General features: G+C 43.4%; 3 protein-coding genes across 3 annotated transcripts in view; all 3 read left to right on the plus strand.

Moving 5' to 3' along the window:
- Nucleotides 1–497: 497 nt before the first annotated feature.
- Nucleotides 498–12,030, plus strand: espnla (espin like a). The gene is made up of 11 exons (XM_070909321.1): nt 498–791; nt 1,475–1,665; nt 2,551–2,737; nt 2,829–3,011; nt 3,153–3,284; nt 8,392–8,556; nt 8,672–8,801; nt 8,916–9,088; nt 9,172–9,336; nt 10,013–10,974; nt 11,499–12,030. The coding sequence occupies exons 1-11, from the start codon at nt 498–500 to the stop codon at nt 12,028–12,030; spliced, it is 3,114 nt and encodes a 1,037-aa protein (XP_070765422.1).
- A 1,522-nt stretch (nt 12,031–13,552) lies between these two features.
- klhl30 (kelch-like family member 30) lies at nt 13,553–17,364 on the plus strand. Its single transcript, XM_070909324.1, has 7 exons — nt 13,553–14,326; nt 14,468–14,624; nt 15,096–15,182; nt 15,315–15,470; nt 15,757–15,945; nt 16,591–16,736; nt 16,866–17,364. The coding sequence occupies exons 1-7, from the start codon at nt 13,553–13,555 to the stop codon at nt 17,112–17,114; spliced, it is 1,758 nt and encodes a 585-aa protein (XP_070765425.1). The 3' UTR covers nt 17,115–17,364.
- A 598-nt stretch (nt 17,365–17,962) lies between these two features.
- Nucleotides 17,963–27,544, plus strand: part of crocc2 (ciliary rootlet coiled-coil, rootletin family member 2) — a 30,159-nt gene continuing 20,577 nt past the window's right edge. The window contains exons 1-3 of the mRNA XM_070909472.1: nt 17,963–18,019; nt 19,363–19,516; nt 19,672–19,787. Coding sequence (XP_070765573.1) covers nt 17,963–18,019; nt 19,363–19,516; nt 19,672–19,787 — 327 coding nt within the window. The remainder of the gene's footprint in view (nt 18,020–19,362; nt 19,517–19,671; nt 19,788–27,544) is intronic.

Below are 27,544 nucleotides of genomic sequence, written 5' to 3' on the forward strand. Positions count from 1 at the left end.
CACAAAATATTCTATATAGATTATAATCTTCCAAATGTATCAGCTGTTTAGTCATCACCACTGAGATACATTTTTAAAATAGTTGTAAAAAATAACACTCGGTGTAATCCACCATGCCTTGGCGCTGGCTTCTCCCATTACTTAAGTTTCCGTGTTGCCCCAGCTCCCCCATCTCCAGTGAAGCGTTGGTGCGTGTGCCAGCATATGGTCACTGCCACACAAAGGAGAGCAGGAGGCCACGAGTGCTGCGCCTCCACCCGTCTTTCATTACCTTTCTATCTCGCTGGCTCTGACCCCCCTCCTCTCTCCCCAACAGCCATGCTGGCCAGCTGGCTGCCGCTCGGGTGTCACTTTCCTGGCTCCGGAGGAGGCAATGAGTGCACAAGTTTTTTTGTTATTGTATGAGCATGAGAGAGAAAGAGATGGTAACCTTCTGGCATCCAAAGAGCTCCAGAGAGCTTGTTCTGTGTGCCATAACATACTCCTAGCAGCCAGGGATGGTGCTTCATCGGGCCGCCCAGGCAGCTCGAGCAGGGGATCTTGCAGCCCTGCGGGGGCTAGTGTCTTCTGGACACCTCTCGCCCGCCGTCACTGATGCTCAAGGTGCAGGCCCTGTGCACCACGCAGCTAGGTGTGGACGCCTGGAGTGCCTGCAGTTCCTGGTGAGTGAGCTGGGGCTGGCAGCTGATGCCCGGGCCTTGAACAGGGCCACGCCAGCACATGATGCAGCAGCTACTGGCCACATCCGGGAGCTGCAATGGCTGGTAGACCAAGGAGGCTGTAACATTGAGGCAAGTGTATCCACTGAGGACAATCTCTACACACACACACACAAACATAGAGAAACCTACACTGAGAGCTCAAATGCCTTGGAGAGATGCCACATGTCCAGCTTTCCTGGTAATTTCTACCGACTCAGTCGTGTGTAAATTCAGGCGATGGCTTCAGACGGTCATCTAACTGATCCCAGAGTGAGATTACATCACTGCAGTTGTAAAAGGTACTGTACACTACCTTTTCAGATGTATTACCAGCTGATTACATCATATGGTTTTGACTTACTGGGTATCCATTAGTATTATGTAGCAAGTGTAATTATGTCCAGATGCTTGAAGGGAGCTCCCACTGAACTTAGCCATTAGTATAGAGACAAGTCTCCCTACATCTCTGTTGTTACACAGGTCTATTGTAATTCAATTTGCAGGCTACGTATGTAATGTTTCATCTTATTGTTTCTTACTGGATTTTAATGGAGACAATCAAATGTCTAATTGGTGGTCCTCTTAAGAATCCCTCCTGTAGCTTTGCAAAAGAAATGCACCTGTTTATGATCTTGCACCGTATCTTTTGTACATTTGAGTGATGACGCCCCTTCGACGTGTCTTGGTAATCAAGAGGGTTTACCTACAATAAGCACACAGCAGAGGAGTTTAATTTGTCTACACCTTACGCTGGTCTTTGCGAATGTTTCCAGGACAGGGACGCTGCTGGTGCCACTGCGCTCCACCTCGCAGCCCGGTTTGGTTGTGTGGAGGTCATTAAGTGGCTGCTCTCTGTTGGAGGAGTGGCAGAGGTGGAGACAAACTGCGGCGCTGTACCTGCTCACTACGCTGCAGCCAATGGGGACCTCACCTGTTTAAAACTACTCGTTCAGCAAGCACCCGGGTGAGTTCACAGCCCTCGCTGTCACCGCTGTCAACCCTGTTTTTTAGCGGTGCTAACAGCGTGGCTCTAGGGACATCAATGTTGTGGTCTGTCTGTCCACACATTCATTGTCCCCTCAGGATGTTGCTGACATTGAATGATGTTGCTGAAGTGCTTGTAGTGTTTCCACACCATTTTAAAGGGCACTAGTTGTTATGTGGTACTGAATAACTTTAAAGGGGATGCTGAAGAAGCAGGTCTAAGACCTAATCATGCACACCTGTTTTCACGATCACTGATTAAACAGATGACCTACACTACAAGGACAACAACAACATCAACTAAAAAGACATTACCACTGTAAGGGTGACTCATCACAGATTCATGAACTTGTGGAACAAATAAAACAAATTTAACCTGAAGTTAATGGTTTAACACACACAAAAAACTGTTAATGTTGGGGAAAAAGGGTGTAGTGAAATGGGGATGGTGCTATTTATTACACTGAACTTTATTAATTAGATACAGCAAACTCTGCCACATACCTTTGGTAACCAAAAGAAAAAACGGCTTATTTCTATTTAAGGGTTAGGGTTAGGTTGTATGTTATTCATACTTTGCAGTATGAATATCAATAATATGTATCGACAATAGCACTGCATTTTAAAGTTTTTCACACGTGACACTGTACACAAGCTGATATTCAGTAGTCCATTATTTTGTTCGTCATTATACCCATGCTAACATTTTTTTCAGCACCACCATGTGTTTAGTTGGTGAGGTAAATTGGTGCATTGTATCAGACAGAATTTTGATATTGGTCCCAATACTGACAACATATTTTTAAGCATTTAATGGCTGATACTAGTAACTTAACCCCTGTTGTTGATGTATGTTGGAGTACAGCTGTGTGAACCACCAGACAGGCATCGGTGCCACCCCGCTCTATCTGGCCTGCCAGGAAGGGCACCTGCATGTTGTGGAGTACCTTGTGAAGGACTGTGGGGCTGATGTCCACCTGAGGGCCCACGATGGCATGACCTGCCTGCATGCTGCTGCTCACATGGGCCACCAGGCTGTGGTGGTGTGGCTGGTCAGTAGAGAAGCACGACAAGTGTTTCCTAGACATATTTATGTCTTTTTCAGTCACCCAACGTTGATCCTTTTTCATTTACCCCAAATAGGTGACCTGTACTGATGTCAGCCTGTCCTGCCAGGACAGAGATGGAGCGACTGCTCTGCACTTTGCTGCCAGCAGAGGGCACTATTGCATCTTGGAGAGGCTGCTTCATATGGGTTCAAAGGTCATCAAGGATTACTGGGGAGGGACCCCACTTCATGATGCTGCCGAGAATGGAGAGCTAGAGGTTGGACGCGGCTATTTTCTTTAGTTTTGTTTTGTGGTTGTCATAGTTTTTGTCTTAAACTGTATTCATATATCAACATTTTAGGGTTAGGGTTATATTTCTGTTTCTTGGTCTACTACATTGTCCTATTCCCTCTCTCAGTGCTGTGAAATCCTGTTGGCCCATCAAGCGAACCCTTCAGACCACGATATTGATGGGTTCACAGCAGCAGACTTGGCAGAGTACAATGGACACCACGAATGTGCCAGATATCTCCGTGCTGTGGAGAAAAATGTAAGCTCTTTCTCTCTCACCTACAGTGTCTTTTAGTTTACACATTTCCCGGCTTTGTGTCCCCTCTTTATGTCGGTACTGCCCAGCTGTTTAAAATCAAAGCTAGTTTGGGGTCAACAGCATCATTTTCTTAATTTGTGACGTGTATTTAATGCAGGTCAAGCCTCGTCCTTCTCCAGTGCTATTCTCCTCCACTTAGCCTGATTGTTTTGCTCTCAGTTTAAGAAAGTGGTGGACGATGGCCTTTGTGTTTAAAAAGGCTTTACATGCGATGATGCCGTGAGTGCTGGAGGAGATTCTTCGTTCTCAGCTTGCCTCCTGAGGACTCTCTGAGATTAGCTCTTTTGTTTTGTGCAGAAAGCACGACACCTTTTAATGTGACTGATGAATATTTCATTGTTAACACCTTGTTTGTGCTGGTGTTGCCGGTTCAAGTCAGGGGTCAACGCAGTCAAAACTGGCCTGCGTTCAACTCAAATTGATAGTCAGTTTGCTGTGTGTGGCCTCCCTAAGTCTTGATTTATTTGTTTTGCTTTCAAATGGCTACATGATGATTAGGTTTAGAGGATTACAGTTGATACTGATACTGAAATTAGAGCTTGTGGAGTTCATTTTAAATACGAAACAGAGAATACTGGTAACTGAAAGAGCCTATGGGGACCGCTCTGTCAGCAGACTTGTTGGACCTTAAAGCCTCACAGCTGTCCGCCTGCAGCCTGTCATTGGTTCTCCCCATCACACTTCACTCGCCGCCTATAGTGCAGACTGCGCGGCGATCTACACAGAGTAACGAAAGCTGTCGGCCAATAGAAGCCATGAATAAGTCAGCAGAGAAGAGCCGCTCTCAAACATGAAGAGGATGATGATGGGGGAGCCAGCGAGGCGTTGCTGCCGAGCTCCCCCTTCAGAAATAATCCTCCCATCAACAATGGGGAGCTAATTAGCGCAGGGGCCGCTGCAACGTCGGAACGCAGCCGGAGCCGCCGCCAGCTAAGGGCCTATCAGTTACCCCTCTCCAGCGGCTCAGGTGGAGGGCCCGTGGGCCGAGCCCGTTATGAGATCCACAAGCTTAAGTTTCAGCGTTTTCACCATTCTGATGCCTGGAACCAGCAACTCTATCCCTCTGTGGACTTGGAGAGCAGGATGTCATTGGCTTCAAGCGCACATTTGATTGTGTGTCATGTCTTTTTTCCTCAGGGGCTTGGAAGTGCTATGATTGCCACCTCTGTATACTGTGTAATGTTGGTAGCAGACAGAATGATGTATCGCGTTTCTTGGCAGCTCATGAATTGGACACACAAACTTGAGGCTGAACAAAACGGTCCTCTGATAGAGAGCTTGAAACCGCAGTAAATTCATTTAAATTCTCTTAATATTTGGAGAGCACACTAATGCCTTGAAGCCCACTGTTCCAGAGATGAAGCGTTTAAGTAGCTTTAATTACATTTCTGCTGGTGTTTCAGGTTTGTAACGTGCAGCGTAGATCACAGGGTTTCAACGGTTCTAAAGTGTCAGTCAGATAATCTCATTTCCGAGCAGCGACCTAAATGGGCTGGGACATCCACCGGGGAGAGTGTGCTGCGCATGTTTGGATCGCTCACAACGAGGTCAGTCTCGTTCAGCACCGTCTTCCTAATCTCGCATCTCAGGAACAGCTGCAATCAAATAAACAGTGTGCGGCGCGAGGTTTGCTTCACACACACTTGTGGCTTTCACTCTCCATTCACAGCGTTCGGGCCAAAGATACTGTTGTTTGAGAATGGTATTTTTAGAACACTTGGACGGAGGAAACAGACTGTTGTCTAATTCATCTCTGTGTTTTTCTGGGTAGTTGTCAAAATTTAATTGCATTGTTTTTTGAAGATATTCTTCTTATGAAGCCCTGCATCCTCTTTCACATCAGGTCTGTGAAAGCCTGGCTGCATCACAGATGAGATATTTTACAGTGCTATAAAATCTATATCATATCCCCATACCTGCATATCCAACCTTGAAAGTATGTAATGTGGTGTTTAAGCTGCAACGATTAGTCCATTAATCAACTAGTAGATTGACAGAAGATTTATTTATTTGCAACTATTCTGATAATCGCTTAATCATTTAAGTAATTTAAAAGCTAAATTCACTGCTCATAGCTCCTCAGGTGTTTTCTTTTTATTGTCTTCTTTGACATTAAGTCAGATGTCTTTAGGTTTTAAAATGTTAGCTGAACAAAACCAATATTAATAGGTTAACCTGGGCTTTTGGGAAATTGTGAGCAATGATTAATCAAGAGGATAATCACCAGATTCATCGTGAAGGCGATAATCGTTAGTTGCAGCCCTAAATGGCCATCTTTTTGTTGTTTTTCAGCATTTCTTTCCAGCAAGGATGCTGGCATGCGTCACTTTTGAGGAGGCCGAGGTAATATCCATCAGGACATTGGTGAATTAGTGGATGATTTCAGTTGTAAAATCTTGAACAATGTGGCCACAGTTTGTCACGGCACTCTTGTTTGTTGTTGTCAGCTTTTCCACATTAACAGTCAAAGCCATCTGTTTGAGCTTATGGTGTCACATTGTGTTTCCGCTGTCCAATTTCACCCAGGTAGATTCTACCCCAACCCTCACAATAATACAGCCTGATGAATTAGCTCCTCCATTCAATTGTTCCAAGTGGAAAAAGCACCTGAACGTGCATGGATAAAATGTCTGTTTTCCAGCTGCTTTGACAAGTCTTCCGCTGATACTTCCCTTCGTGCAGCAACATGGCGTTTGTCCATGCGTTAGTGACATTACCGGCCATCCTATCCTTTCCCTTAATTATTAACAGCATTCTCCCAATCAGTTTATTGTTTATTGCCTGCCGGCCCTTGGCCACTGGCAGAGATGCTGATGATGGTGTCAAACGAGTGGTTGGTGATCTTACGATAGTGTCACATCCTCCACACGGAGCGGCCGCCCCGGATACCTGGCTGCACGAGTCGGTGCCTCTGGAGTTTCACTGTACAGTGGAGTCGCAGTGCTGTGCACTGGGAGAATCATTCAAGGTCAAGGTTGGTAAGTTTTAGGTTGGTTTATCGATCATTTTTATTACTAGTTGTATTTTTATGCTGCTTTGCTTGTTTTTGCTCCTTTTTGTGCTTTATCACATTATTTTTCCGTGTGCATTTGTTCGTAAGTCAGTGACTGGACAGCCTGAGTAATTAGTTTTGCAAAATGAAAGGAAACTTTTGTACGTTCTGTTATAGAGGCCCTTGCTGGCAGATGTGTTGGCAGTGTTTTAACTATTTTCTGATCAGTTGTGGCCTCTTACGGTTAGGCATGACTAATACCCCAGGCTCATGACCTTACTATATGTTGTCATTGTTGTTTTTTGCAAATTGGACATGATTTGTCTACCTTTTTCTGTGTCTTGCGCTGTTTCTCGATATAGTTCCAGTAGTTCCAGTGTTCCAGTATGGAAGTAGTAAAGTATGTTTAGCTACAGAGGATGCAATGAAAGCTGTAAATGTTGGCCAAGTGATTGTGTCCGTCAGCTGTTTGCCTCTCGTGCAGGAAACCTGAGAGTATTTTAACATGTGAGTGGACATGTATTTACACTACAGTGTTCTGTGTATAATGTCCACCCACTGTATACATTCCACGTTGCAATTTATCACCAAGAACGTGAACGTTTCACATGGAAGCAGGTTGTTTTAATGATTGATTTCAGAGGGCAGAATTACAAGACATGTTTTTTAAATACACACAGTGTTCTGAAATACTTCTCACGGCTCGACCCACAGGGACCGCAGATTACTGGTGCTGCGTGTCTGACAATGAGACAGCACTGAGTGGCTGTTTCTTAACTCTTGGCTCCTAATCTGTGGTGATCGGGCTCTTTGTGGTCTTTGATACAGGGAGAGTGGATCCAGGCCAGAACAGGGCTAGGCTATCTATATCTGCGTGGCAATTGTGATGGGGTGCTGATGAAAACCAAATGCTCTCTGGCCACTGGGCCTAATTAAACACACACACACAGGGTTCATCATAGCTTTTAGGACATTGAACTGTTTCGAGAAGGGTCACAAAGGAATCAGGCTCCCCCCCCCCCTTTTCCCAGCCCCCTTGTTTATCTATTTATGGATTGCACAACTTCGGGGAAGTTTATTCCTCTGCCTGATCAGTGTCACAGCATATTTCGTGCTGTTCGACATCAAAGTGCCGTGTGAGAGGAAATGGCAAGGACCACCTCATGGACACAAAGCACAACAGCATGCAGCAGCATATTAGGGCTGCCTTTGATGTTTTGGTTACTAATAATGTCCTTGGAGAGCTGAATTTGATATGCATTCTGCATGGAATGCATTAGGACAACGCAGGTTCATTAAAGGGGATCTAAATGTTTCCATACATCCTACATCCTCCCTAGAGTGGTGTGAAATGCTGCCAATTATTCAAGGTTGCTTACTATCCCGTGCGCTTGTTTTGTTCTTTTGTCTTTCACAGTGCATGTCTTCCGGATTTAAAATGTTTCGATGCGTTCATATCAATCTAGACATTATATATTATTTAGCTTATTCGTTAATTTCCGTCTTTAGAATTAAAGAATAGTTTCATCAGCATAATAAACATTTTTGATTGAAAACCAAAGCCAACCTGACTCTTACTCCCATGCATGACCTAATATACTTGACTTGGCCTGTCCCTATAAAAATAATTGTGTAATTGATAAAACTTTTCCCCATTTCCCACAAACTGTAACTGCTCTATTTCTACCATATACTGTATGTGACTACCTTTAGGCAGAACCAAATACATATTACTTACCTTTACAATACTTGTGTTGTGTGAGAAATATTGTGTCTTTGACAACAAATGACAAACAATCATAAATGTCACTTTTTGTCACTCGACTGGTTTTATATTAGATGTGAACTGTCACATTAGAACTAAAAGTCCAGACAATTAGCTTATCATTGTCAACATGTAAAAAACATGAATAAACTGTGTCACTAATGAAAGGTTTGTGGTGCAGACTTCTACAAAGTTCTTTTGACTTCAATCAGCTACAATAATCTTAATCGTGTTCCCAATGAAAAGAAACCTGTTTAATAGTGTTCAATGTCATTCTGTGATATTTGCAGACAGCCTGTGCAGAGAAGCCTATCGAGGTAATTGCTCCAGTGGAGGACGCGCTGAAGGTAAAGCCGGCTGTGCTGTTGCAGTGCGGCAGGGAAGACTACTACGGCTGCCTGAGTGACACATGCAGGGACAGTTACAGCAGTAACACACTCATGGATAGTTTAAAGGTAAACATTGAGTTTAGTTTCTCACCATGTTTTCCGTTCTTCTCAATTTTCTGTTGTAACCCAAAGCAAACCTGGGCCATGTCTCTCTTTTTTTAATTTTGTTTGTCTGAATTAGCAACCTGAGAGCGAGGAGTCCCCGCAGGCGAGATACCCTCAGCCCCCTCTTCCTTCTGCTTCATCCACGCCTGCCCAGCCAGAGAAAACTGCTGTCAACAAAATGGAGCAGGTTCAAATCGCAACATCTGGTGAGAAAAACATTTCTGTGTATCTAATTTAATCGAAATTAAGCAACTCCAAATAAATGTACGCGTGTTCAGTAAAGTATATCGGTGTGCGAAAGACTTTGATTTGTATTTCAGTTATTAAGGGTTTCAATCAGCCCAAGGCTGCTGGGAGTGAGACAACTGTCTCTGCTGATAAGAAGATGTTGCCCAATGCAAACTTCCTGGCTGAAAGAAAACTTCTCGGCGACATGAAGTCCATTAAATCCTTGAAACAATCGGGGATATCAGGAGTCTTCACCGGACAAGCAGTGAGTGCAATAAGCTTACTCATTTTGTACATCCTTCATCTGTAAGGGCTTCCTTTCTTTGACTAAAATGTGTCTGTGTGCAGAACAAGATGGTGGTCCTGCCCACAGAGGAGGCCAACCTGTCGGACATCGACTACCTGGTGCCCACTCACGATGAGAGGGGCCGTCCCATTGCTGAGTGGAAGAGACAGGTCATGGTGAGACAGCTGCAGGCTAGGCTGCTGGATGAGGAGGATCAGAGGAGGAAGGTACATTACCTCTTGAAAGATCCAACAGGCTTACATTATTAATGCCCTACATTTATACATTCATCTAAATCTTACAAACCTGTTGTGATAATAGACGTCGCACACTGTTGTCAGTACATGTTATGATCACAGTTTTAGATCATTTTAGTCTGGGAAATATCCACTGTGATTCTGTGTGTTGACGTGATGATGTGACGTTCTTACAGATGGAATAGATAAAGAACTTAAGCACAATGAACACCTTCTTCAATAGGTGCTGGCTTGCAGGTAGACATCAAAGAACGGAGTGATTAGCCACACATTAGCCATGCAGTTCATTTTTATTCTAGAGATTGACAATTAGTCAATAAATCAATAAGTCGATTGACAATAAATCCCCTCCTAAACTAATGCTTATTGAGCCTAACCACAATGAGCAAAGCGAAAACTGTGGTCTGATTTTGTGATGCTGTTCTACATCTACATCACTGAAAATTTGGAAAACACTTAGAAATTCCGTCACCATTTACCTCTAATTGCATATAACACTGAACACATAACACATTGCTAGTCAAGTCATATTTTTGAGGTTTGGATCGCAGTTTAACTGTATCATTACTGTTTTTCCTCTCACGCCTAAGCCATTTGAAATGTTAAAAAATGTTTATCTGCCTGCTGTTTGCCTCTTCTCTTACAGGAAAATGGGAACAGATATGCCAAAGTCAGCTGGAGGTACTCCCAAGCCCACAATGCCATCCTGGGGCCCTCTGGTGAGCTGCTGGCTGAGGATGATCTCATCTATCTGGAGCAGCAGATTGCCAATGTCTCCATGCAGAGGAACTGTGAAGGCTACGAGCTGGAGCTCGCCCGCCTAGCTGAGGAGCTCAGGCACATCCTGCCAGCCCCCATAGTGAACATCACCGTCAACACACAATTCAGAAACTTCACGAGTCAAGTTCCCCTACCTGTGTGGTGCAGCCGCATCTCGGGCATCGTAAAGAGCATGTCCCTGCTCATGACCAACCTGACAGACCAGCCCTACTGCAAGATGCCCAACACCGACCTGATCACCGTGTTCTCTCAGACACCAGACAGACAGAACTCCACCAGGGGACGCAGGGAGAGGATAGAGGACGAAATCCATCAGTTTGGAGTGTCTGTAAGGACTCTGAAGTCTAATTTTGAGACACAGAACTCGCCTTTGTCAGACGAGCCAGAGGAGGCCGTCTTATTAAGTTCCTCCACACACACACTTGAGGCCGCAGAGTCAGACAAACAGCCTAAAGTGTTGAGTCCGGCCCCGGAAACAGACCAGAGCAACGATTCCGGCATTGACTATGATGAAAATGTTGCAGATGTTCTGGAGACCAACAGTCTTAGAAAGGAGCGTATAGTTGTGCTGTTCTTGGGCCACTGGAAGAAATCTGCCTACACTGTGACACTGAAGAGCAAGGATGCAGCAGAGAGGAAGATGAGTGCCGGAAACCCGGGGATGGGCGACAAATCCGGGTCAGGTCGCAGGGGCAGCGTGGAGAGCGCCCAGTCAAAGATGATGAACAGCTCTCTGGGACATTTCTTCAAGCAGAGGAGCGCTGTCAACAAGATGCTGGGAAACTGGAGGAGCATGATCTCCAGTGTCCCGTCCAGACAGATACGCAGGTAGGGCTGCGTGACTTTTTATAACTTAGTATCATCCCCAGCCTCTTTTACAGCAGTTTATTGTTTTGGTTTTAGAGCCCACAGATGTACTCTTTTTGTTCAGTGTCACAGCTCTCATCAGCTCCTCTTTCAGCAGCACCATCTGCACACCACATGCTTAGCAACAAACAGCTGACATAGTTAGCAACAAGCTGGAAAGAAAGTTTTAGCTAGCTAAACACCAGCTTTTTTGGGAGTTAGTTGGCACAAAAACAGAGCTAAATATCGTACATTTGTTAGGTGGCCAGAAACACAACTTCATATGAATGCTAATGTTGCACCATATCAGCTGAATGTGTTTGTTGTTGTTTGCTAACACGTTCACCGTTTTAACTTTGCAAGCTAATGAGTCAGGTTTTTAGTTTGTTGAGTTATTCTGCCCCCTAGTTGCCAAAAAGTGAATTAATGCAGCTTTAAAATCCTAAATTTAGAATTTGAAGATTTGCTTAAATGTAACCTGAATAACCATTCAGTGTTGTCCACAGGCTCCACAGGCAGAAGGCCCTCTACTCCCCAGAGCAGTTCCTACCTCGTCTGGATGGTGTGCCCGTGGAGTACGACAACCTGACCCTGGATCTCTTCATGTTGGGCTACTTTCACATCCTGGAGTTGGAGCTGCCCGTGGACGAACGCAAAATGAGGCACCTGCTGTGTTTTGAGGTGTTCGACCACGTGGGGAGCTTTCCCTGGGAGCTGGTCAGGGACTTCCACAAGGCTGTCATACAGGACATCGAGGCTGGGAACCGCGAGTGGAAGGACGGCTTTGAGGACATCAAAGTCAAGTTCTTTGGAAACGCTGTGAGTCAGTCTGAAAGCACTGTGGAAGTGGTGAAACACAGCCTGCCAGAGGTTAGACAGGTCCCTAAAGTCATTGTACAGACACCTACACCTGATGAGGGCATGCTTCACAGTGGAACTGACATTTCCAGTTTTAGCAATGAAGAAATTTGTAAATACATCGACCGTAGTTTTGCTTTTTGGAAAGAGAAAGAGGCAGAGATTTTTGATTTTGAGTAGTTGCTTGTGTCATCTTTTTGATATTTTTGTATTGTTTGTAGTTAGATGACATGAGGGCTGGGTATCAACCCTAAATACTGTTTGAATTGTGAATTTAATTGTCAACTATTGAGTACAGAATGCTTAGCCAGATTCTTAGCCTTGTTTACTTTGGATCAGATATTGCCTGATTTGAATGATAATTTTGTTAATTTTATACTGTATTTTATTGTGTTAAGACATTATACTCATGCATTTCAGAAGTGTGGACTTTGTTAAGTTTTAAAAAGGATTTGTAAAAAGAAAAATATGTATTTATATAGTAATATAAGATATTTAGTAGATATTTTGGTACTGATTCAAACTCAGGTATCAAATTGGCAACAAACTTCAAACCATACCCAGCCCTATTACAGAGGCCAGAGTGCCTGGAGTACGAGTTTATGTTCCTTAGAGTAAACATTTTTGTTTTGAGATTAAATATTGTTTTTTTTAATTTGGTAATTTCTGTCATTATTACAAAATAAATCATTACACAGATACCTGTGTAATTTCATTTCTTGTAAGGCTGATAATTATTCATCATTACCTTCTTATAAAGACTCATTCCAGTGACATTACGTCTTCTTTTCATGTCTTACCTTTTTTAAGGCACTTTCAAACCTCGCATATCTTAACTCCTATATAGACATACAGCACTTTGTCTGTCATTCATTGTTGTGACATACAACAAAGTTGGTGCCACCTCATGTATCTCCTCTGCTAGCTTCCAGGCCTGTTAAATATGTGCCTGTAACAGCAGCTGTGGCTCCCATGCATGTTGTTTGGAATCTGGTTCAGCACAGCGTCACTGTCGGTCCTAAAAATAACTGAAACGACAGGCAACCCGTCCCAATGACTTGGCAGAAGCTCTCTCGCCATGCTGCCCACTCCATGTTGATCTAACCAGCTGCGCAGCTACGAACCGCTTTTTTACTGGAAGGATGAGCCATTATTTCCACTCTCTGCTTCTGTGGTGAGTTTGTTGTTGGTTACTTATTTAATTGGACAGTATTTGATGACAGGAAATGTAATTTATTGTTGGCTTGGGAAGAGATTAGAGTCATACTATTGCATATCATACTGTTCCTATCATGAGCCAAAAGTTCTTTGTTGTCCGACAACACACTGATGCCACACTTAATAAGACAAGGTACATTTTTTACGAGATACGTTTTTTTTTGCTCTAATCAGAAAGGTCACAGAGGAGCTTTCAGAACAGCTCCTTTTTATTTGCGCTATAGTACATTCTATTTTGCCATTAATTGTAAAATCAAAGGAATCTTTTTTGTAAGTGATAAATGACAATCCATTCCTGTACACCACCTTTTTTTTTAGCAGTTTCTCTGTGTGATGCAGTTACTTCTAAATAAAATATCCTGAAAAATTAACATTGTTGGTTTTTTAGAATAATTTCCTCTGCATATTTATGTATTCTTTCTTCACTTCCAGGTGAGCTCTGAACTCTGACTGATTTGACCTACATTTTGAACCGAAGTTGACCATGGTGCGCAATGTGGATGACCTGGACTTCTGCCTGCCCTCCCATGCTCAGAGCATCCTGGAGGGCTTGCGTTCCCTCTGCTCTCACCCCAAACTGGTGGACGTTACGCTGAGCGCAGGCGGTCGGGACTTCCCTTGTCACCGCAGCGTGCTGGCCCTGTGCAGCACGTACTTCCGCTGCATGTTCACAGGGGACTTTGTGGAGAGCATTGCAGCGCGTGTGGAGCTCCACGATGTTGACCCGGAGATACTCAGCTGCTTGCTGGACTTTGCCTACACTGGCAAACTGACCATCAACCAAAGCAATGTGGAGGGCTTGATCTGCACCTCCAGCCAGCTGCAGTTCCAGACAGTGAGAGCTGTGTGTAGCCGATACCTCCAGCACCAGATTGATGCAACCAACTGCCTGGGAATCCTGGAGTTCGGGGCGATCCACGGCTGCCCTGAGGTGGTGGCCAAAGCGTGGGCCTTCCTCTTGGAGAACTTTGAGGCTGTGCAACAAGGTGAGGAGTTTCTACAATTGGGAAAGGACAGGTTGCTTGCCTGCCTCTCTGATGAAGGACTACAAATCCGGTCTGAGTGCACCCGGGTGGAGGCCATCCTGAAATGGGTCAGGCATCACAAGGAGTCTCGCCTCTGCCACCTCCCTGAACTCCTCACCTTGTCCCGTCTCTCTCTACTCAGCCTGGACTACCTGGCCGACACCCTGCTGACGGACAGCCTGGTGCAGGCCTCTTCCAGCTGCAGAGAGGCCGTGGAAAGAATTCACAGAGAGGTTAGTGAGCTCACACCTCCTCCTCTTTCTCTCTCATCTTTGTTTGTCCGATCTGAGTTGACTTCCAAAAACAATCACGACTTTTACTTTTTCTAGAAAATGGATTTGGCGCCAGAATACATGGACAGACTCAACTCTGAGAGTCCCCAACCAAACCTGCAAGAGGTGCTGTTCGTAATGGGCGGCCGTTCACTGGATGACTCCGATGATGAAGATGGCTCAGACGAAGATGAGGACAGAGACCCGAGACTGCAACGGCTGCTCCTCAGGAACTGTGCCTTCTACAACACAAAGACAAGTACATATGTTTTTGCACATATCAAAAGAATCCAGAATCCATTTTACAACAGAAACTTTGACGGATTTGTTGAAACAGTTTGGCAGATGTGTCGTAGGTCGTTACATGTAGTGTTGACAGAAAAGCAGCTCTGCAGGAATGCAGTCTGGATGTGACAAAATTGGATCCTCTTCTCAGATCCTCAAATGAGGATTTTATTGTGCAGGGTGGGGAGAAGGCATCCATGTCAGTGTTTTTCATATGGGGTGTTAAGGAAAAGATTGTTGCATCTCATTCTAAGTTTTACGTTGAGGCATGCCAACTCTAGCCACAATGTTAAGGGCTGTGCCAGACAAGTTACATTTGTTAACTCTTTCTTTCTTTCTTGACCTAACTTTGATTTACCCTTACTTTAATGGTCCTGGTAGACATTTGCATCCTCACTCTCTGAATGATGCTCAAACATGAACTCCTTTTTCTTTTTCTCTGTAGAACAGTGGCACGAGCTCCCCAACTTCCCCAACCCTAACAAGTGGGGTTACTCCATGGTCTCCTTGAACAACGATGTGTATGTCACAGGTGAGTCAAGTCCTTGAAAACACAGAAACATAAGTACTGATAAATGGTTTTGAGCAGAACTCATGTGTTTCTCTTGTGAGGAATGCAAAACGTTGTCAGACTTTTGACAAAGTGCTCTTGTCTGCCTGACAGGGGGCTCGCGAGGTTCGAATACCAACACCTGGTCAACCACAGAGACCTGGAAGTACATCACAAGAGAGGGGAGGTGGGTTACCGTGGCACCCATGCTCCGGCCTCGGACTAACCACACGTCGGCAACGCTCAACGGGGAGATTTACGTCATTGGAGGTAAGAAAATAAATACGGTCCTGCATGTGGTGAATTAAAGCTGCAGTGCAATGGAAAAGTTTGATAAACTCAAGTAGCTCACCTGCCCTCAGTGGCTTACCTCTGCGGGGATAGTTTGTAAGAATTTGCTTGCTTGCATGTCATCTTTGTGGTTGAATAGTTTCAAATATGACCAGGTTCTAAGAACAGGTCAGTATTTCAGACGTGTGTGCCGCCACAAACACGTCTTTAAATTGTATTTGATAGTATTTGTTTACTCCTTCTGCTTTGCATTTCCCTCCTTTAGGTACAACAGCAGATCGTGTTGAAGTCGAGCATTATGACCCTTACAACGACACCTGGGCCTTGACGTGCCCCGCCTTGAAATATGTGACTAACTTCACCGCCACAGCGTGTCACGGGAAGCTCTACGTGATTGGCTCGTGTGCTGTGAAGTACAATGCTTTGGCCATGCAGTGTTACAACCCTGTCATAGGTAAGGATGACCAAGGCAAACCTTTCAAATCTTTATTGGCGAGAGATTTGCAACATAAAATAACAATCACCTTTTTGACTCTTGGATATTGTCATTTTTTTCCATTTTTTTCCCACTTGAGCTTTTGTTGTCTCAATTATGTGTCAGTTTTTCATTTAAGACGATTTCTTCAACAATTACTATCCATTGCTCCCGTGTCAAATGAGTCATAGTTTTTTTTAAACTTTCATCTATAATATCTATTGCTTCCTAGTGCAATTAAAGCATCACACAGCTTGATATTTTAGTATTTGTTGTAACAGTTATTTTCTGACGTTTCCTCCATATATGTGAATTGGTGGATTTGTGATCGTGCTTATCGCTATCTGAAATCTCCTCATTAGTCTCTCTTTGCCCAGTTTTTTTCAATATTTAGTTGTGTGTTTATCATTTATCAAAGCAGCTTGTTTTTTCCAGTATCAGCTAATTGTCATCTCACCTATTGTGTTTAAACATTATAACCCTATTGACTGAAGTGCCATTCCTTTTTCTTTACATCCGTTTAACTAGAACCCAAACATGATTTTTAACTCAGTATGGATATTTGTTTGTTTTTTTATTCTTCTAAATCCTATATGTGTTTACATGTTGTATTTTTTTTAACAGATAGCTGGATCAGCATATGTTCGCCCTTCATCCCTAAGTATTTGTCCTCTCCTCGTTCAGTCTGTGTGGATGGAACTATATATCTGGTTGCTGACAACACTAAGAAAGTCTACTCTTATGATCCGGAGGCGAACATGTGGCAGAAGGTGGGCTTAGATATCACTGCTGACTACAGTCATAGTACTGCAATACAATCCCTTGTATCAATGCTAATTTAACAGGATTATAGCACATATAATCAGTTTTGTTCTCCTGTTATTTTTACCTCTCTTCAGGTCCAGCTTCTCCACATGCTACACGAGAATGGCGGCCTGGTGACGCTGGATGGCAAGCTGTTTGTCACCGGAGGCCATTGGAAAGGCATGGAGGGGGACTACGGTGTGGAAGTGGAGATTTACAATCGAGCGTCCAACACTTGGGAGGTGGAGTGCTTCCTGCCAAGACTTTGGTTCTACAGCGGAGTCTGCACCATCTTCCTCGATCCATCCCAGTGGCCTGAGCTTTTCCCCATAGACTCAACATAACGGCCTCCTGTCCTGACAGGACTGGACTCAGGGTCAACGCGTTCACAGAGACATGTCCCTATCATATCTATGCTACAGGGCAAATGTCATGTTTATCCCAGGATGTCATTGTGCCCTAGAATAGTGTGTCACATGATACTTTTTGGTTGCTTTTAGGGCCTTGCTTGGCTGCTCAGCAGATGTTTATTTATACTTCGCATCACGTGTTTGAGATGTGATTTCCTTTTTGTGTTATTGAATGGAGCTTGTGAATCATTAAATCTTCGTAGAAATAGTTTGTGGGCTACTGTTTTGATGACGGTGATGATGATGTTTATTATTACTGGTGGTATATCACAGGTTTGAATTATTAATAAAATGTGTTGCTGAAAAATGATCAACCAGCCGTAAATCCTCTTTGGGGAAACACTGTTCACTTTGCCTTTAGTGCCTTGATGATCATTAACCCATCGGAATCCAGCAGCTTGGCTCATGGCGTCTGTCCTGCCATGGAAACACCCAAGCCAGCATTCTGTTTCTATGGCAACGGCCCGGAAGCGTGCGGTCACCTTGGTAACGTCTACTGGGATTAGAATGGGGCTTCTTTCCTGCAGTCGCTACTCAAGTTTCCTGGCCAAAAAGTTCTCTCAGTGATTTTTTTTCACACTTTCTATTCTTTTCTTTAAGCAGGTGCCAGTTCAGTACGACCTATCTTTATTTGTTATATTTGTGTTATATTGTTATATTTGTTTATTTGTGTTTTTGACTTCTCTCCGAAGTTGTAATAGCTAACGTTTCGTCAAATGAAACCTTTAAAGTTTGGACTTTACTAGCTAACATTTTATTGTTAAAGCTGGGCCACTTTTGCAATGAGTTCTCAACGGGAGCAAGGTGCACACTCGCCTAGACTGGAGGCTGTGATTCAGGTTGGTACCATAACAGCTAACTATTGTCCACTGTGATAGTTAGCAAGCGTCTTTCATATTATAACAGGCTGTTTTTCACAGATGACACTTTGACAAGGTGAGAATAATGAAATTAAAGATGGCCGAATTCAATTTAGCTTCTGGTCATGTCTCACTGGGACACTTCAATAGAACGGAGCCACTGTTATTGTTATCAGTGACAGCTAATTACTAGCTATGATAAGTCAAAATGTCTGCTGTGAAAAAGGCCTATTGTAGGCAGTAGTAGTGGAAGTAGAGGTGGCAATAAAACTGTAGAAATACTCAAAGTAAAAGTCAGGCATTCAAAACTTTTCTTGAGTAAAATTGCAAAATGATTAGCATCGAAGTACCAAAAGTAAAAGTGCTCATTAAATCCATAATGAGTAATATCTCATGCATCTCAGTATAATATAATTGTATTATGATTATTGATGAAATAATGGAAGCATAAATTTAATTTTGCAGCAGGTAAAGGTGTAGCTAATTTGATTTAGTTTACTGTATATTCTGATGGGTAGTTTAATCATTAATAATACATCATAATGTGTATTTTCTAATTATAATCTGAATCTGCAAAGTAACCAGTAACTAAAGTTTGAAAATAACTGTAGTGGAGTGGAGTTAAAAAATACAATATTTGCCTCTGAAATATGGTGGAGTAGAAAAGTAGCAGAAAATAGAAATAGTAAAGTATTGTATGTATTTAGTTATGTTCCACCGCTTTTGAAAGGAAAACCTTTCGGCAGAAATCTTGACCTGAGACTGGACGTGCAATTGGACATGTCACACATCTTTGTGAGTACTTGTAGTCAGGCTCACCTTACTGACCCCAGTACAAACAGTGCTGGGGTCTTGTTTGTACATTGGTGGAAAGTAACTAAGTACAATTACTCCAATACTGTGCTTAAGTACAATTTATAGGTACTTGTACTTTACTCCACTACATTTATCTCTCAGTTATAGTTACTTTACAGATCATGTTCATAGAAATCATATAGAATATTATTCATTGTTATAGATAAAAACTATAGTTAAAATGATCTGCAGCTTGACTAGCTGCAATAATGACAATGTTACTTCCATGGTAATTAATCAATAATGATAATTCAGTATTATAAAATATATAATATATATATCTCTGAAAGGATCCATTCTGCACAATGAGTACCATTATTGTTGAGTAAATACATGCCTCTGTATTTTTACTTAAATAAAAGTAAAAGTACTTCTTCCTCCACTGTTGTCCTCATAGTCTAAACTTAATGAATTGAGCCTTTTCTGATCAGTTATGTGATGTGTTGTGGTGAATGGCATGATTGTAGAAGTTGGAGGAGTCCCTGCTTCACTCGGATGGCAGCTCAGGAGAGAGGAATCTGACACTTCGAGGTGATGGACAGGAGTCCGGTGTCTCGCCTGCGCCTGTCTCTACCCGCATCTGCCAGATCATCGCCCGCAACCTGGCAGAGCAGCCAGCTGGTAGGAAAGAGAGCTTTAATTCAAATGCACGGACAAAAGCATTGAACACATGCAGCCCGAACAATAGATCTGTCTTGCTAGATATCAGTTATATCATTTACCCCATGTGGTAAAATTGACACTTCTGTATGCATGATCTGTTTCCTCAATCCCAGGTGAGAGCCCTGAGGTCAGCAAGCTGGAGGAGAGCAGGGCCCTGAGGGAGCAGCTGTCTCCGAGCCAGACGGACCGTGACCAGTCACTAGTCAAACAGGCCAGTCTCACAGACAGGGTAGGAGTGACACATGGCAGCAGCACATTCTCAGGTCAAGGTCAAGCTGCGGAACATTATTTACATTTTTAGCATTCGTTGTACACATGCAACTCTGATATATCCATTGTTCTGAAATGGAAAGGGGAAAAAAAGTCATCAAAAATATGGGCTGCACAGGTGATATCATCTAGGTAAGTTTACATCTGATACTTTATCATCTACCTATTCTTGACTTGAACAGCAATACACAGGAAATTTAGTCTTCTCATAAACAACATACTAATCACGTGAGTGTCAACATATATAACCATGATGATGACCTCGCTCCTCATCAAACAGCATCTCTAAATACTTTTTCTACAGAAAGTGTTTACCATTTCCCAACCCAGCTGTGTCTCCTGACTGAGACTACATTGGCAGAGATTGTTTACAATGTCAGATGTTAACGCAGCTCTTACAGAACTTGGAGTATGTAATGCTGTAGATGGTAAATTTGTGCAGTTTTGTTTGGAGATGAGATCAAGACGATCGGCCACACTAGTGCATTGACTGCAGAAAGCTGCATGCGTTTGAAATGGAATATGGTTACAGTAAACATCAGTGTGCCACCGCTCTTTCCAGCAGGGAAAGCCTCTTGGGGCTGAACAAACAAACAGTGTGGGAAGGTTGACACAGCTTTGCATGTGCTGTAGTGAAAACTGAGTTGGAAAAAGGGCCGAATGTACATGTACAGACTCGATTGAATAAATGTAACTTGGCACTAGCACATATTTTATGTCACACATTTTTCATTAATTAGCTGCTGTAGAATCACAGTTTACATATTACAGTAAGTACTGTATAAGCATCCGTTGTGTGTGTGTGTGTGTGGGTGGGTGGGTTAGTGTGGACGCATGTGCGTGTATGTGTTTGTAAGTGTAAATAAGAGAGGGGAGGGTGGTTCATGAAGGGTTTCCTTGTGGTCTGTTCAGGTAGACTCAGACCCCCTGTGCTCACGAGGACCGGCGTCTCCCTTCATAGCCCCCCATGGTTGCCCCTCCATGTAGCGGCTGCTGTTTTTGGGGGAAAATTGTGAAGGTCACTGGCCTCCTCCCTTGAGGCCTGTCGAAGAAAAAGCTCATTTTTCATGGCGCACAAAGCGGCCATTTGTGATAACACTGCCCTCATTCTGCAGCTTAAATCTAATGAACTCCCACTGCTTTGCCTTACTCTTGGAACTTATTTTAAAACCAAGGCTATAAATATAACTTAATTAGCTCTGCAGATATATATAGCATATTTATTTTGTTGATATTTTTAGATGTGTGAAAAGGCACTAAACTGAAACAACTTAAGTGTTGCTGATATTTGATGCTCACACCACTAAGTAGCAATTTGAAGAGTGGAGGGGCAGGGTTAGCACGTGATCACAGGAATTATAAGTGTTAACGCAGCTGAATGTTTTATCCAGTGGTGTCTCTAAAGTCAGGAGGTTCATTACAGGACTCCTGTTGTGACTCGTCCCTTCTAGTGAATGCTCCTGTCTCCTCCTCACTATTTTTATTATGATGTTAAGGCAGTGCACTAATCAATGCCCTACAGCCAAATATACTGCCTTAGCTGTGGCATCCATGTGGAGCTAACATTTAGGCCAACAGTGTTACCTGCATATAGCTTTCTCCCTCAGTGTTTACTGCCGCAGGGATCATATCACTGAATGTATACAATATGATACAGTAGCCATTTTCACCATCAAATCTCAAGAGCAGAGTTCAATAAGAGCAGAGTTCAATATAATCATACAATCATCATTGGAATGATTGAATGAAATCAATCATTCCAAGCAAATTGTAAACAAAATGACTTATTGAGTTTCTGTAGTGTTTGTTTGGATTTTTGAAAAGCAACTCTTGGGAAGTGTTGATGGTCCATGAGATCCTGTGAGAAACCTTTTAAGTCAGTACTTGTCCCAACTGCCCGAAGCTTGAGCTTAATATCCCTGGATAGTTTACATGGAGTATTGTGAAATTGAAATTTGTCTTGATAATTTGCACATTGCTCATAATTCTGCACTGTGCATTCCTGTCAAGGATAAGAGTACAAGGCCAGCTGCAGTGTCATGTCCCTCGAGCAGTTTTTGGTTGCATGTGTTGCTGAAAAAATTGTGGGGACCAGGTATCATCCTGCCCATGCAGTAACAGCCATCCTCCAGTTGCCAGCTCACAGCTGGAGTATGCCCTCCTGTCAGTTCTAAGGGTCAAACAAGCAGCTCTCATAACTACTTACAGGCCAACTTGCTCTATACTTTTTGCGATCAGGTTGATGCAATGTGGCCAGGTGTTTTTCCATTCCAGTTTGTCATGCACTGGATGTACCAAGCCACAGGCAAAAATGACTTTAATGGCAGCAGCAGGAAGGTGTTACTCTCTCCATGGGCTTTAATTTCTCCCACCATTAACATATTGTTGTTGCTTAGTAATTTTCCAGCAGATTTGTTGTCAGTGGAGTCTCCGCTGGTTGCTTGGCAATGTCATGGTGACAACAAGACTCTAGGAAGTCACTTCTTCAGCCAAGAAATAGTCCGGCACACAACCGTCCATGTCATTTTTATACTTGAATTTTTGTACGGATTAAACAAAATTGTTTTAACTTTGGACAAAGCCAGGTTAGCTGTGTCCCCCGTTTCCTGTCTTTGTGCTAAGCTAAGCTAACCAGCTGCTGGTGGTGGCTTCATATCTGCTGTACAGACAAGAGTGATATCAATTTTCTCATCTAATTCTTGGCAAGAGACATATTTTCCAAAATGTCTACTATTACTTTAAAGCACTTTGTTTTTCCATTTGAAACAAGGCCAGCTTTGACATGTATTCTGGAAAGATGACACTAAATACGTTGCCCAACTACCAAAAGTTTCTCTCTGAAATCCATCTGATGCTCATAGTGTCAGCTGAAGCAGGCCCACCACCTGAAACATACATAGTTATCCCTAATCCCCATTTTCCCTCGGCTTTCCTTAAGTCTCTTTGACCTGACAGAGGACCATTAACGCAATACTGGTGAAGTCACACCTGGACACTGAAAGCCCTCCTCTGTGTCTCTGTTAAGTCACTCAGCGTGATCTCTGATGACCCCAGAAAATTGCACCTGAACCAGGATAAACCTTGACCTAGTTTGTGAGTTGGACGTCCTCGGGAGGTTGAAGAACATGTCGGGGTGAATTCTAAACCCTCTGTGTTGCTTTTGGAGCCCTGCCAGTGCGCATTTTCTCAGACATAGACATCCATACCCTACTGCCTGAACACTTAGCGAGTGGCTGCACAATACCCCAGTGTGGCAGTCAGTCGGATAAAGATAAACTCTTGCTGAATGATTTCTGACACCAACTGCCGTTTGCCAGTGCCCTCTGAAATCTTGAATCCCCCGGGTCTCTGCATAAAAACCCTGTCAAACATAGCTGGAGCAGATAAAGTCTGTTTTTAGGGATTGTGTTACTGTCCCCTTTCACCCCCCCCCCTTTCTGTTTCCAGTTTGTTTTTTATACTGGCACAAACCCACTCATTTAGGCTGCAGTTTGAATGGAGCACTGCCAAAAAGTCTGCCTCTCTCGACTATCATGAAAATTGTAAAAATTAATTGCCTTCCCCGGAGAAAATATGCTTAAAAGCCCATCCCAGCACTGAATTTTTGATGAAAGTATTCCATTAAACCTTTTCAACATTTGACATTAGGCTACTCATGTTACCTGACTTTAAAGTCAAACATTAAGCACACTTTTCAGTTCTTTTCACATGTCAAGAGTGTCTAATCAGATGTGAAGTCTTAACTGACGGTGTACGTAGGTTTTGTACGGTATTGTCCTTGTCGGGGTCATTGTGTGCCGCAAGACCAGCCACATGCTTGTGAGTACACAGCATGTATTATTAGCTTGGCTGTATTTACACAGATCACTTGAATCACTGTGTGCCATCACAGCAGCTGTCCCCCTAACCTAAACGTTCACTTCATGGTAACATACTCATAGCAGCTCCCCCCTCCTCACTTCCAACCCCCCCAGCCCCCCGTTCTCTGTTTGTTATCCCACATTGTGTAATTACCGTCTGTGATGATACATAAACAGCTTTCACAATCAGCTGGGGCTCTTTCACAGAGTCAGCACTCAGGGGGTAATGTGAGGGGAAAGGGGAACGGGTATGTTGTTGAAGTAGGATAGTACGTTTTTTGGGCAGCTTGGGGGCGATGGACATCCGCTCCAGCTGTGTTTAGGAATCTGACAGATAGTGCACTCCATTAATTCCCTTTATTAAGCCTCTGGGCCCAGGCCAAGCCAGGGAAAACGATTGCAGCTGTAACCCTTCACATGCTGGCTGGACTGCGCATTCATGGCCAGATTTTGGCCTGAGTGAGTCAGAGATAGAAAGGAAGAGGACTGAGGATGTGGACTAGTTGCTGGATATGCCTGGAATTGTATCTCTGTGTCAATAAACGGGTGTGGATCCACAATGCCAGAAATGCAATGACTTCAGAAATGCATAGGAAATTCCAAAACATTTCACAAAACTCAGCTGAAACATTAGATAAACTGGTGAGTTATCAGATCTCCAAATGTTGTGACATTAGGTCAGTGAGAGAATATTGTAATCATAACTTAGTAAGTGAAATGGATTGGATTTTGATCTACCACAAGAGCAAGGCATCAAGTCTTGGCCCAAACACCAAAGCCTTCACAAGGGCCTTGAAAACGATTCTCTTGTTGCTTGCTGGCAGATGAATCAAAGCGAGATTATCCCTTGATGTTGTTTGAAATATTTATCAAAAGAGACAATACAAGGAGTGGCACAAATCATAAATATCAAGAAATATAAAAACCTAATTCGAAGCACATTTTAAGAGGCTGAAAAGTCTTTTACTTTGGAAACAAAAGCAGGGCTCCAGAAACAGATACTTAGGAATGAAAAAAAGGAAAAGGAACCGTAGCAACCATATGGAGGCATAAAACATACCATGACAAAAAGGCTGTTTTTGTATAACTTGCATCTTGAACATTATTGCAAAATGGCAGTAGATGACCTCAAAGAGTTGGGCTACATTGGGATTGGGCTCAGCCCACTTTAGGGGGCTGCGGAGGCTGCTCGAGAGTGATTGTACTCTGAGGCAGGTCGTAAATAGCCAGGGTGTTCAGTGAGCACACTTCTGGGCCCCCAGTAAGCCCTGTAAGCCCCTGAGTTAGGGCAGATGGAGGACTGGGATTACTCGCTTCTCTCTTTTGCCTTTTTACAGTCACCGATGGATGGGTGTGTTGTGAAGAACAATGAGTTCAAGCTCACTTGGAGATCAGGGTGATGAGATTAAATGATGCAAGCAGAGCGAGGGAGTAGATGGTGGTGTAGGGGAGTTCAGTGAAGGTGGGGGTCTCCACAACAGACTGTTATGGCGCCCTCTTGGGAGCTTCCTGCACGGAGCATGGCTAATCCAGAGCAGCCCCCGGTATCCTGCTTTACAGCTGACTGGGGAGAAACAAGGAAAAAAAGCGTCCCCTCTGTACTGTGTGGAGCTGGGGCGAGGCACTGGCAAGAAGCCCACACACTGCAGCGATGTATGCAAAAGTGCAAACAAGCCTCCTCATCCAGTAAGGGCGGGGACCTTTAGGAGTTGCCAGGGGCACCTGGTCACTGAGTGCACAGCAAGGTAGGGCGGGTGTAGTCTGTAGCAGTGACAGTTGTTGATAGAACTGAACTACATATACACATGGGCAAATTGCAAAATACAGCATAATGTATATCACAATTTGTCTATATACAGTCGAAACAAATCTGCAATATTTGTGTAATCTGCATGACCTGCCAGCTCTACGGAGGTTGATGTGTCCCCTGTTGATCACCGGAGTAGTGTGACACTGACGGCAGGACTGCGTATCACGCCACCTGGGTGCTTGTGCATAAACGTCCTCGTGCATGAGTGTGATACGAACAAAACAGGGATTATAAATTGCTCCATAGCGCTGCCAGTGGTCAAAAACTCCACAGATTACCTTCAAAGCACAATATCAACTGAAATGACATGGGCCTTTATCTGAATCCTGCATTATTACCTAATCATGGAACTATTAAACATCATCATTAGTAAAGTTCATATGGTCTCAGTTGTGCTGTGGTCCCTTTCCCCAAAGCTATAACAGCATTAGACCCCCTGTAGGCTCCAAATGTAGATTACGCTGTAATAAACCTTGTGTGCTATGGCCATGTATTCAAGGTGTATTTATAAAGTACATGCTTGTTAGTAAGTCTGTGTTATTGCTATAGTTGTGCCAAAATACTTGAAAAGATGCATAATCACTCATGCTCCACACACAGCTGTTTCCAGGAGTCCCTTTAAACACAGCTGCTGCAGTTTTGTGTGTTTCAAACACTCCGCCCATGTTGTTCCTGTGTTTTCAGTCCCTAAAGCTGTCACCTCAACAACGGACAGTAAAAGAAGCTTTTGTGCTCTCCGGGTCCTCGGAGAAAAACACCAAAAGCACAGAGCCAAGTGCATGATGGTCGTTAGCGTAGTTTGTAGCGTAAAATTCTGAAAAGGGCATTTGAAAATGTGTTAATAATGGTGGCAAAGTGGCTGGGTTCAGTGTTGAACAGTGAGACTATTGTCTTGGCTCTCTTGGAGCCTGCTGGAGAGATTAAGCACCCAGAGAAGAGATGAGGTACAGAAAAGAGGTGGGAGGGAGTGGGTCGCAGGGTTGATTTGAAGGGCTTGGCTGGTGGTTTGGAGTGTGTTGCAGGGGAGGGGGCTCCCTCGCTCTCGCTCTCTTCCTCTCGTTTTAAATGAGAAGTCGGCAAGGGCAGCTGGAGGCACGCAGCGCGTTGTAGTGCTCTGGGGCCATGTGGTTTGTATTAGTGAGGACAGGGTGTCTGGCACCAGGATAGAGAGTGGGTGGTGCAGAGGGAGTTTAGGTTGTGTGAGGTTGAGAGGTTACAGGACATTTGGATTTCAGATATGGGAGAGGATATGAGATTCCACAATGAGAAAGACCAGTACATTTGTATATCTGTGTTTTTAGATGCATTTGACAGATACAGCCAACATGTATAAACACCAATATACAAACACACTGTACTTGGACATTCCATAGACTGACATTAATACTGTGATCCCTCACCCCATCTTTAAAACTAGCCACTGTTTGTCCAACCTGAATTAATCCTGTGGGTGTCTAGATTGGTCAATCAAATGTATATATTACAGGGTTTCTGTTCTTTTTTGGAACATGCTATGCACATATTTGATGTCATTCGTATTGATATCATTGAATCATCTGATTATAGTAATTACCAATCAAGAGTGCTGTATTGTAAGATGTTCTTTTTGGCATGAACATGCATTCCTTGAATACCGCAAAAATGCATTGAGCAAAGCTCCCATGCATTAACTTTGTTTTTTTCTCAAACAGAACCCACAGAGAAATGTTGAAAACTACGAAATGACTCGTCCAAATGCAAACATATCTTTTAGCCCAACCATTAATCATTGGTATATCCAGATAATTAGGATGAGATAGACTGACATACCGGTTTGTGAAGTACAAACATATAATATAATGCAACCCTACACATTTGGTGTACAATTAAACAACATCTGTAAAAATGACCATACCACACCTCCATGACACACTGTCAGTAAAAAACAGAATACAATAAGATTGGTAAGAATTTATTGTAGGGCTGCTGCTATGGATCACATTAGACAATACAAATGTATCTAATAAACTGATAACTGATGATAGAGTGCATCTGTGTATTGTAATG

Source organism: Enoplosus armatus, chromosome 7 (genome assembly GCF_043641665.1).
Source record: "Enoplosus armatus isolate fEnoArm2 chromosome 7, fEnoArm2.hap1, whole genome shotgun sequence".
NCBI classification, from domain to species: Eukaryota; Metazoa; Chordata; class Actinopteri; order Centrarchiformes; family Enoplosidae; genus Enoplosus; species Enoplosus armatus.